Source organism: Plasmodium reichenowi, chromosome 13, assembly GCF_001601855.1.
Source record: "Plasmodium reichenowi strain SY57 chromosome 13, whole genome shotgun sequence".
Taxonomy (NCBI): domain Eukaryota; phylum Apicomplexa; class Aconoidasida; order Haemosporida; family Plasmodiidae; genus Plasmodium; species Plasmodium reichenowi.
In genome coordinates this window covers 2,491,906-2,503,713 of record NC_033658.1, presented here as the reverse complement: position 1 = coordinate 2,503,713, position 11,808 = coordinate 2,491,906, and the positions used below count along the sequence as shown (strand labels likewise).

Genomic DNA, 11,808 nt, shown 5'->3' with positions numbered 1-11,808 from the left:
CTTCCCTTTGGTGGTTGAAACATGTTATAAAACGGATATTTTTAATATTTTTTAAAACTTAATTATAAAAGATTTATATGTATATCATATGTTTTAATTTTTTGTTTTTTTTTTTTTTATCTTAATTTTTATGTTTGTATAAAATATATATATATATATATATATTTAAAATGCTCAAAAGAAAGAACAAAGAATAAAAGAAAAAAATATCGCAGAATTAATAAATAGATAATTGTATATTTATATATGTAGAACTTTTTTATTATATTATATAAATCTATACTATGTTATATTATATTATATAAATCTATACTATGTTATATTATATTATATAAATCGATACTATGTTATATTATATTATATAAATCTATACTATGTTATATTATATTATATAATTTTATTAATTTTTTTTGTTTTTTTTTTGAAAAATAAGTACATTAAAGAAAAAAAAAAATAATGTCTTATATGAAGAAAATATAAATATATGCATATATATATGATATACATGTTTTCCACATTTATTCCACATTTATGTTTATTCATATATATTTAAAAAAATAGCAACACATAAACATGCTTGTATTTTATATTTTTAGGTGGATGAAAATAATGACACGCTGTATAAAAGGTTATTAGAGTTGTCATCACACAGGAAGCTGAAAAGGTAATACTAAAATTAAAATGATACACAAGAAAAAAAAAAAAAAAAAAAAAAATGTTTTGTCTATATATATATATATATATATATATATATATATATATTTATTTATTTATTTATTTATTTATATATCTCCTTTTGATGTTCCTTTTTATAGATATAATATTAAAAGATTGCTGGGTATAATTTTAAGCAAGGTTAAACTTTTTGAAGAAATAAGCAAATGGGAAGAGAGCATCATGAATATTATTACGAATAGAAAAACGTATGAACCTAATTTGTTTAATAAAGAAATATGCTGTAAACTTATATATGAATTAAAAAATGTACACAAAGAATTATTTCAGCATACATGTTATTATAAAAGTAAAAATAGCTGTTATGATGCTCTGTATGAGAATGAAATTTTTGTTTTTGATGAAAAAAATAATAAGAAAAATTTTTACATACATAAAATACATAATTATATTATTTCATATCTAGAATATAAACAATTTTTTAATCTTTTTCTTTATATTTTAAAAGAATTTGAAATACACATTAAAAATTCCCTCTTCTTAAATTCTTATGATATTTGTTTTATTACAGCTATGAATGATTTCGTGTTTTATTTCCTGAACTGTTCAGGTGGAATTAATGTGTTAATGAAATATAACATATCTCTATATGAAGTATTTTATAGGAACATATGTTTAATAATAAATAAAAAAATGAAAGAAATAAATATGAGTATAAATGAGAAAAAAGAAAATGAAATGAATGAAGCAAATAATAATGAAGATAATTATTCTGACGAAAATAATATTCCAAATGAAAATATGAATATAATAAAAGAAAACAATATTAACGATTATGATGATAATATGAATGATCAGGTTGATGATAATCTTAATAATAATATGTATTTCCAAGGAACTAATAATATAAATAATCCAATGGATGATATTATATATGACAATAATTATAATACAAGGAATGAAGATAATGAATTGACATGTGTATATGACGACCCGTATAGCGAAAATTATACGCACAATAATGAAAATAAAAATGATAATAAAAGTGGTATTCATATTAATAATAATAATAATAATAATAATAATAATAATAATAATAATAATAATAATAATAATAAGGGGTATTTTTTTAGTGGACAGGGACCAAAAGAAACAAATGATTTATTAAACAATGAAGAAGACAAAATTAAGGAAAGTAATTCATATTTTTTAAATTCGAATTATACTACAGATAATAATAATAATAATAATAATATGAAAGAAGAAAAAGATGTAGTTTATAATGTAGATGATATCAACATGGAATTCATATATAATGAGAAGAATTTCTTTTATGATAATATAAAAAGTGTATATACATATAATGACATATTAAGAAATAAAGATATATCAGATGAATTATATTTAAATGGATATAATTATAAAGACATGAAAAATATACGTAATTATTGTTCTTATATTCTTTGTTCATTAAAAATATTTTGTAAAACAAATATATTAATATATAACTTTTTTAATAGTGGCAAAGAAATATCTTTAACATATATTAAATTTTTTAATGTTTTATGTAATTATCCTTTATCCAAGCTAGCCATATTTAATAATAACAACTTTTATAATTTCTTTCATCATATTATATATTTATTTTATTACTTTATATATTTAGAAAAAATATATGAACATAATTGGAAAAAAAATAACAGAAAAAGAAAAAATGACATAATAAAGAAAAACAATCAAACGGTACAATATGAAAGAGAAACACCCCAAGAAATTGATCATAATAATGATGATGATGATAATAATAATAATAATAATAATAATAATAATAATAATAATAATAATAATAATAGTAATAATATAAATCATTGTGTTAATAATATAAATATACTTGACCCTTCAAATAATTCTCAACAAGATAATAAACAAAATAATGACACTAATGAATTTATTTTGGTATCTATAAGATATTTATTAAATATTATTTATAATTTAATATTTTATGATGATAGTGGTTATTTTATATTTCATTTTGGTTATTCTATATTTGTGTGTCTAGAAGAAATTCAACATATTACAGGAGAAATAAAAAAAGAAAAAGATCATTCTTATGGTACCTTAAATAATAAAGAAACAAAAAAAATATTTTTAAAACATTACATAAGTCATGATAAATTATTTTATAAAACATATTTCGATTTGTATTACAATTTAAGAGGTTTGTATCTTGATTTATATAAATATGAAAAGAAGAAATTTAATGAAATGGATAAGAATAAAAAGAAAGAAGCCTACAAGGATAGTATATTTAACATATTAAATAAATATAATAAAAGTGTTAATAAAAGAAATAATAATCCTACACAAGAACATATAAGCATTAATGAAAATAATAGAAACCATGTTGGAGATAAAAATAATGATTTTGTTGAAAAAATAAAACAAGACTTATTTGATAATGAAGATATTATTCTTAACTTATTTCCATTAAAATCAAAATATAATCCAAATATTAAAAAAATAATTGAATGTTGTAAAATTGACAAAGATAAATATTCTTTAAGAAGATCTAAAGAATTAAATAACTCTATTACGAAATTAAACAATGATATATATATAAACAATTCAACAAGAAATTGTATACTTTTGGGAAATACAAATTATGAATTTGTAGAATTATTAGAAGAATTGGATGATACATCAACAGATAATAATATAAATAAAAAATTGGATACGTATCCATTCTTACCTTTACATTTATTGTATTATTATATGAATCTATGTTCTAATGTAAATTATTTTGATAATATATATGATCCTTACAATGAAAAACAAACACATGCAGTTGACAGGACAAACGAATCGAATTTAGAGTATAACGATGATAATAATAATAATAATAATAATGAGGATGATGATTATTATTATGATGATGATGAGGAGGAGGAGGAGGAGGATGAAGATGTGGATAATACTTATGATGATGATAATTATGATAATTATTATGATGAGGAAAACAAATATAACAACGAAAATTTTGACTACTATGATAAGGATGGTCAAAATGAAAACAACCATGTACATAAAGCAAAAAATAATCATAATAAAAATGTTTTAAAAAAAAGAAAAATATATGATTATCAAAACAAAGAACCCTTTATTATTAACAATGATGGTTTTTTCTATAAAGGTTTTGAATATCATAATTATTTGTGTATAAAAAATAATAAATTAGACGAAGTCAACAAGCCAATTAAAGAATATTCCAATTTACACACATTTTTAGAAAAAGAAAAAAAAAAAAAAAAAAAAAATTTATTAACAAGTCAGGTAAATTATAATAATATATATTATACAAATGTAGATCCAAATGAAAGGTATACAGAGAATATATTTCTAATATCAAATTATATAAATAAATATGATGTAGAAAATAGTATAAAAAATATAGGATCAGCATTATATAGTGAAAATAATTTAGATTTCTTAATTAAGTTGATATCAAAAAGTATAATATTTTTAAATATGAATATATTTAAATTAGCAATAATGAATTTTAATAAATTCAGTGGAAGGAATTTATACAAAATATTAAAGTGTCGATCAAAAACATTGTTTTTTGTTAAGAGTATATTAAATGTGCTTTTTAATTTTTTTTATAATTTAACACATGATAATAATGAATTCATAACATTAAAAACTTATAGAAACAATGAATTGTTTTATTCATTATTATATTTATTAAATAAATTATTAAGTTTTAATGATTGGTTAGGTTCAAATAATATAACTGAATATAATCATCATTCATCTATATATATATTAAGATATGATATAATATATATATTAAGGATATTTTATTTATGGTTTAACAAAACATCTGATAATCAATCCTTTTTATTTCGTTCGGTATTAAAATATACGCGACTAATTCCTTCTTATAGTACATCTGGAATGTTACTACTACTAACATTTTTGGACTTTAAATATATTTTCCCATCATATGTATATTCTTTTTATATTTCTAAGGATTTAAAAAATATTTGCTATGAAGGAATTAAAAGTGCGATAAATGTGAAAGAGCAAGATGAGGAAGAAGAGGAAGAAGAAGAAGAAGACCAAGGGACAAAAAATAGGGAAGATGAACTTATTTTGGAAGAGTCAGAAATGGATAATCTGGATTATATTAACGACCACGACGATGATGATGATAATAATGATGATGATAATAATGATGATGATAATAATAATGATGATAATAATGATGATGATAATAATAATGATGATAATAATAATGATGATGATAATAATAATGATGATGATAATAATAATGATGATGATATCAAACTTCCAAAGGGTAAAAGAAAAAACAACAAGAAAAAAGAACCCATCAAAAAAGAACCCATCAAAAAAACAACAATTAATAAAAGAGGTGGAAGGAAACCAAAAAACAAAGTTGAAGATATTAAAAAGGAAGATAACGAACAAGTGAATAATCATGAACAGGGTACAGAAGAAATGATCAAAGAAGAAGAAACAAATGAGTGTGATAATAAGAAAGGTAAAAGAGGAAAACGAAATAGTACGAAAAGTAAAAGAAATGAAGATACTGAAAATTTAAAAGAAGAGACAATACAAAATAATAAAGAAGATGTACATATGGATAATAATCTTATAGAGGAAGAAGAAAAAAAAGTGGATTTAAAAATAAATGATAATAATATATGTAATACTATAAATGAAGAATACACTATTATAGGGTTACCTAACTTTAACAAATTAGATATATATGAAAATAATTATGAAACCTTTGTTTTGTATTCAAACATTTTAAATAGTAATAACGGAACTACATTTTTTAGCGATGAAGAAGAAGAAGATGAAGAGGTAGAGGTAGAGGTAGAGGTAGAAGAAATAGAAGAAAGGAAAAAAAAACATTCCTCCATATTTAAAGATGAAAAACGTGAATACCTAAAAGAAGAACGAGAAATAAATGAGAAAAAAAAAAAAAAAAGAGTAAGAAAGAAGGAAGAAATTAACGAAGAAGATGAAAATATTAAACAAGAGAAAGAATATTATGGAGAAAAAAAACAACAATTTGGAAAACTAAATCAAGATTATGAGTATGAAGAAAAACGGAATCAAATGGAACGTGAATTAGAAGCACAATCAGAATCACATATTTTACCATCACAAGAAGAAAAAGATGATTTGTATTCTGAAAGAGGTAGTGTTTTAAATATATATAAAAATAAAGAATATAATTCTTATGGTTATAATAATATTATATATATGGATAAGAAAAATGATTATCAGAATAACATGCTTTTAAGGAAAGATAAAGAACTAGAAAAAATCATTTTATATTATAAATTAAATAATCCATTTTATTTGAATGAGAAAGGGAAAAATGAATGTTTATATTTATGTTGTGATATAGATATCACAAAACAAATTATGAATGAAAATTTTTGTGAGCATTTCCGTGTATTCAACTTAAATTATTCTTCAGATGATTATGAAGAAGTTTTTTTTGAAGATTATAAGAAAAGAGGTTTTTATATGAGAAAGAATTATATATCATTAATAGGAAATCTAAGTATGAATTTTAAGAATATAAAAGATCAAATTGACACATTAACAAATCAGAAAGAGAAAAGTAATAATAATGGAATAAATAGCATGATGAATAATTCTTTGGAACATAATGTATTAAACAAAAATTTTTTAGGAAATCATTTCAAGGGTGTGTCATTTTTAACGTCTAAACGAATATTAAGTAATAACAGTAGTAATAATATTAGAACCTATGATAAGAATAATGCTATGAATATATCTAATGATTATTTAAATAATACAAGTTATAGAGAAAATAAGAACGTTTCACGAGAACATTTAAAATATGAACAATCCATATTATTAAAGAAGGATGAGAGGAAAGGAGAGAAATTATTATCTTCAAATGATAAGAATAATTTATCTAAGAAAATAAAAAGAATAGAATATATTACAAGGACATGTCCATATTCAATAAAACGATTTCTCCAACTAAATGATGATAATTATGAGGACGTTGATAATAATAATATTAATAGTAATAATATTAATAGTAATAATAATAATAATATTAATAGTAATAGTAATAATAATATTAATAATAATAATAATAATAATATTAATAATAATAATAATAATAATAATAGTAGTTATAAGAATGAAGGTAATTATAATTATTATTTTAACGAAACGAAGGAAGATGATCACGAAGATGTTATACTTAACAAATTAAGGAGAGAAGAATATTTATATGATCAACATATTAGCGTGAATAATTTAAATGAAGAAGAAAGATCAAAATTATTTTTAATTCGAAAAGAATTAAAAAATAAGGAATATACAAATTTTGAAGACTTTTGTGATTATATAAATTTTATTATAAGAATTAGTAAAAGTAATAATATTATTGCTAGATGTTTAAGTGTTCAATGTTGTGTTATATTTATTAATCATAGAATACCTATATTTACAATATTATATGATCATATATATAAAATCATAAGTAAATTAAAAGATTTCAATTTTTTAAGTGCAAATCATAAAAAGGATTATAGATCTAGTAGTATTGTTATGAATAAGATTAATTATTTCTCCTTCTATTCATATAATTCTACACAATTAAATAATGTTTATTATACATTTAATGAAGAAATATATCTACTTAAAGAATTATCTAATATGTTTTCGTTTCTATTAGATATAATAAAAATTTGTTTCTTTAATAATTACAAAAATAATTATAATAAATTAATTAAATTGTTATATCTCCCTTGTGAAAAATTATTGATTATATTATATAATTTTATTAATAACTTGAAGAAGATATTTCCCCAGGAGCTCATACGTTTTATAATCAAAATATCGAGCACCATATTTCATGGATATGCATATGTTTTGTTCTTATTTTTCCATAAGCATTCCATTTTTTATAATAACACAAATGAGAACATGGAAAGTAATAAATCCAAGAACAATTTAGAGGGCACAAAGAAAAATAGAGATATTAATAATAGTAATGATCATTTAGTTTATGATGAAGATGATTTATTTTATCATAAAGATCATTTTTTTAAGGAAAGAGAATATGTTAAAAAAGTTCAGAAACAATCATCAACAAAGGAATGTAAAGAACCATCCTCTTATTGTAAATCAGGTTCTGTTAATTCATTACAATATAATGAAAAAGAATTATTTTCTTGTCCTAATTATATGAAATATATAAAATATTTTATACAATATTATTTTGAATTGATTAATACGAAAAATATAGTTGATCGAAATAATAAAGAAATACTTTATAAATATACCGATTATGTAGATTTAAAAACAGTACAATATTGTTTAATAAATATATATGAAATAATAAAAAATAAAATCTTTTATTTCTTTACATTCTTTAAAGTAGAAAAAAATTTAATAAATCTATTTTTTAGATATATACATAATTATAAAGACCACAGAAAAAAAATACCATGTATATTTTATAAAGCACGAGGAAAAAATATCATCATAAGTATGAACAAGCAGAAAGAAAATAAAAATAATGTTGATCACAATAATAAACATCACGAAACAAATTGTGATATTATGAATCACCATCATCATCGTGATAATAATGAAGAAATATATAACCATATAAAATATTATAATGACGAAATAGTATTTTTTCATGTTTACGATTTTTGTGTACGTTTAAACAAGCACATTAATATCGGTAATTTGTTGGACTTCTTTTCATTTTACTTTGATATAATAGAAGAAACGAATAACAAAATTATTGAATTATATGAATATGTATATATAATAGATATTATATTAAATATAATTATAACAATAATAAATTATAATTACAACTCGCTTTTTATTCTTTTCCAGCTAGTCAACACACAATTTTCACCCATCCTAATGAAATATATAAAAAAAGAAATAAAAAGGGTTGACAAAAATAAAGCTATAGAGAAAAAAATTAATATACCACATCAAAAAGGGCAGATAAAGCAAAACAAATCTGATATGTCAACAAATAACATGTCTCAAATGGGTTCAAGGGAGACCAAAAATATTACAACCGATTATTGTAATGATGGTAATAAAAAGGTTGTAAAATTTTTAGAAGACTTTAAAAAAGACTTTTTAAATAATATTTTGCATAGTATGAATAATTTGTATGATTTTGTAATTACCAAGATGGATGGAAAATTGGGAAATCACAATAAAGTTTGTGAGGATCCATCTAATCATAATACAAATGAAGATAATGCAAATCAAAATAATACAAATGAAGATAATACAAATGAAGATAATACAAATGAAGATAATACAAATCAAAATAATGCAAATCAAAATAACACAAATCAAAATAATACAAATAACCAAGGTGATGATCATTATGGTGATGATCTTTATGGTGATGATCATTATGGTGATGATCTTTATGGTGATGATCATTATGGTGATGATCATTATGGTGATAATAATTACTATGACAACTTTCATATTAACTTGAACAGTTCATTGGATATATTGTCAAAATATATATTAAATATGATAAAAAAAATAAAATTCATCAAAGATGCCGTTCTGAATCTAGATATGTGTTTTATTCCGTACATTAGTTTTAAGGATTTTCTCATGTTCGCTTCATATAATTTAAATGAATTAAATAATTTGTATTCTAAAGAAAAGATGAAAAAACATGCACGTATACATAACAATGAAATGGGTTATTTATTTGATCAACAGGGTCCCCCCGCAAAAAAAACAAGAAAAAATAATGATACGGATAATGAAATGAAAAAAAATGTTCCTCATGATGAAGAAGAAAATAATATACCCATGAATGAGGTTAATAAAAGGAGAAATGAAGAAAAAGAAAGTACAACTTTTGATAATAGTACATTAATATCCAAAAATGATTGTAAAAATAGCGATTATAATATTTTCAATATATTTTGTAATAATAAGAAGGGGTATTTGTTTTTCTTTCATAATATGTTTAATAATATAAACTTGATGATTAATAATAAATTTTTATATAATAAAATGGTTGATGTATTTTTTTCAAAGAATATATTAAATAAAATCATTAAAGGATATGAATCACATCAACATTTAGATAATAATTATTTATTAACAATAAAAAATATTAACTCAAATAATATAATTCCTTCAGTTAATAAAAAATTATATGATTATTGTTCACATTTTTTTTCAGATATTCAATCTAAAATATATTTAAATGAAAATGATGAAGACATAAAGAGTTTCATCGTTTTTAATTTAGCTCAAGATAATAAAACTAAAGAAATTGATGAGAATCATTTATTATATAATTATATAAAAATTTTAAAAGATATAGAAGAAAATCAAAAATTGGAAAAGAAAAAAGTACAATTCAGTAATTTAAAAAATATAAATACCAAACCAAAAATATATAAAAAGTCAGATAAAAATAACTTTGAAGATCCTTTTAGAAATAGAAAAACATTATCATCAAGAGCACCTTCAAAACATGTTGATGATTATGAAGCATCTAATATAGCACAAAATAATACGTCACTTGTTGCGGAAAAGGTAGATATTCACAATAACAACAACAATAATAATAATAATAATACAAAAGTTCTAACAAATAATATTACAAATGAACAAAAGGAATCCAATTATGTAATATTAAATAAAAATAAAAATGATAATATAAATAACACACATGAAGAAAATAATATCACAATAAATTCTATGACAAACGAATTCGATAATTCAAAAATTGGAACTACTAATGATTTATCAAATGCTTTAAATAATACGTATCAAAATGATGACATTTATAATAAAAATAATTATGATCATGATGATGATTATGATTATAATAAAAATAATTATGATGATAATGATGATAATTACTATAATTATCAGGATGGAGAAAATGAATATGATAATTATGAAGATGTTTACAATAATAATAATTATAATTATTATGATGATGAAGAAAATTATCAAGAGGGAGAGGACCAATATAATAATTATGATCACAACAATTCAAATTATGTGATGAATGCAAATATGGAAAACGCAAATGCAAATGCAAATGCTAATATTTATTCATATAACTCGGAAAATAATAATATACTTGGAAAACAAGTAAATAACATAACAAGCAACAACAAAAACAATTATAATAATAATAATAATAATATTAATTGTAAAAATGATAACGTGTTTATTTCAAATGATCATAATATGAATAATCATATTAATAATGATCAAAATTATACAACTAATGCATATGAACACAATCAAACATATAATAATAATAATAATAATAATAATAATAATATAGAAACAAGTGCACAAAATAAAAATAATAAATATGAAGATTGTACATGTTATCAATTCAACTTATTGGGATGGAAAGAATTTTCAGAAGATGGTCATAAAAATGATCTAGATGTCTGTAAAATTGTTAATAAACCTTTCTTATTAAGAGATCCACGTATAAAAATGAAATTTCTAAAAATATTAGAGAGACATAATAATATTAAAGATATCTTCAAAAAATTAGGAGTTGACATAAAGTGAAATTATATACAAAAAAATAAAAATAAAATTAATTAAAAATTCAAACAAATTACACATATTTTTTTTAATTTCATTTAAGAATTTTTTATATTATTTGAATGATAATATATTATATATATATATATATATATATATTTTTACATGATATATAAAAAAAAAGTGATAACAGTTAGCATATATTAATATTATTCATTTTTTATATATTTAATAATTTATTATATATTAAATTCTTTTTTTTTTATATTTTCTGAACAATTCAATAACACTTTTAATTATTCATTTATATGTTTAATTAAACATTCCTTTATTATATATTATATATATATATATATATATATATATATATATTTTTTTTTTTTTTTTTTTTTTTTTTATTTTGTTAATATTATGGAAGGCCAAAAAAAAAAAAAAAAAATAATAAATATTTTTACCATAATAAAATATTTTTATATAACTTTTTTAATATATATAAATATATATTTTTTTTTTTTTTTTTTT

General features: G+C 20.0%; 1 protein-coding gene across 1 annotated transcript in view; it reads left to right on the top strand.

Moving 5' to 3' along the window:
- PRSY57_1365200 (hypothetical protein) overlaps nucleotides 1–11,310 on the top strand; it is a gene marked incomplete at both ends in the record, with an annotated part of 14,004 nt that extends 2,694 nt beyond the window's left edge. Inside the window, 2 exons of the mRNA XM_020115230.1 lie at nucleotides 597–664; nucleotides 816–11,310. Of these exons, the coding sequence (XP_019970153.1) occupies nucleotides 597–664; nucleotides 816–11,310 (10,563 nt within the window). The remainder of the gene's footprint in view (nucleotides 1–596; nucleotides 665–815) is intronic.
- Between the last annotated feature and the right edge of the window lie 498 nt (nucleotides 11,311–11,808).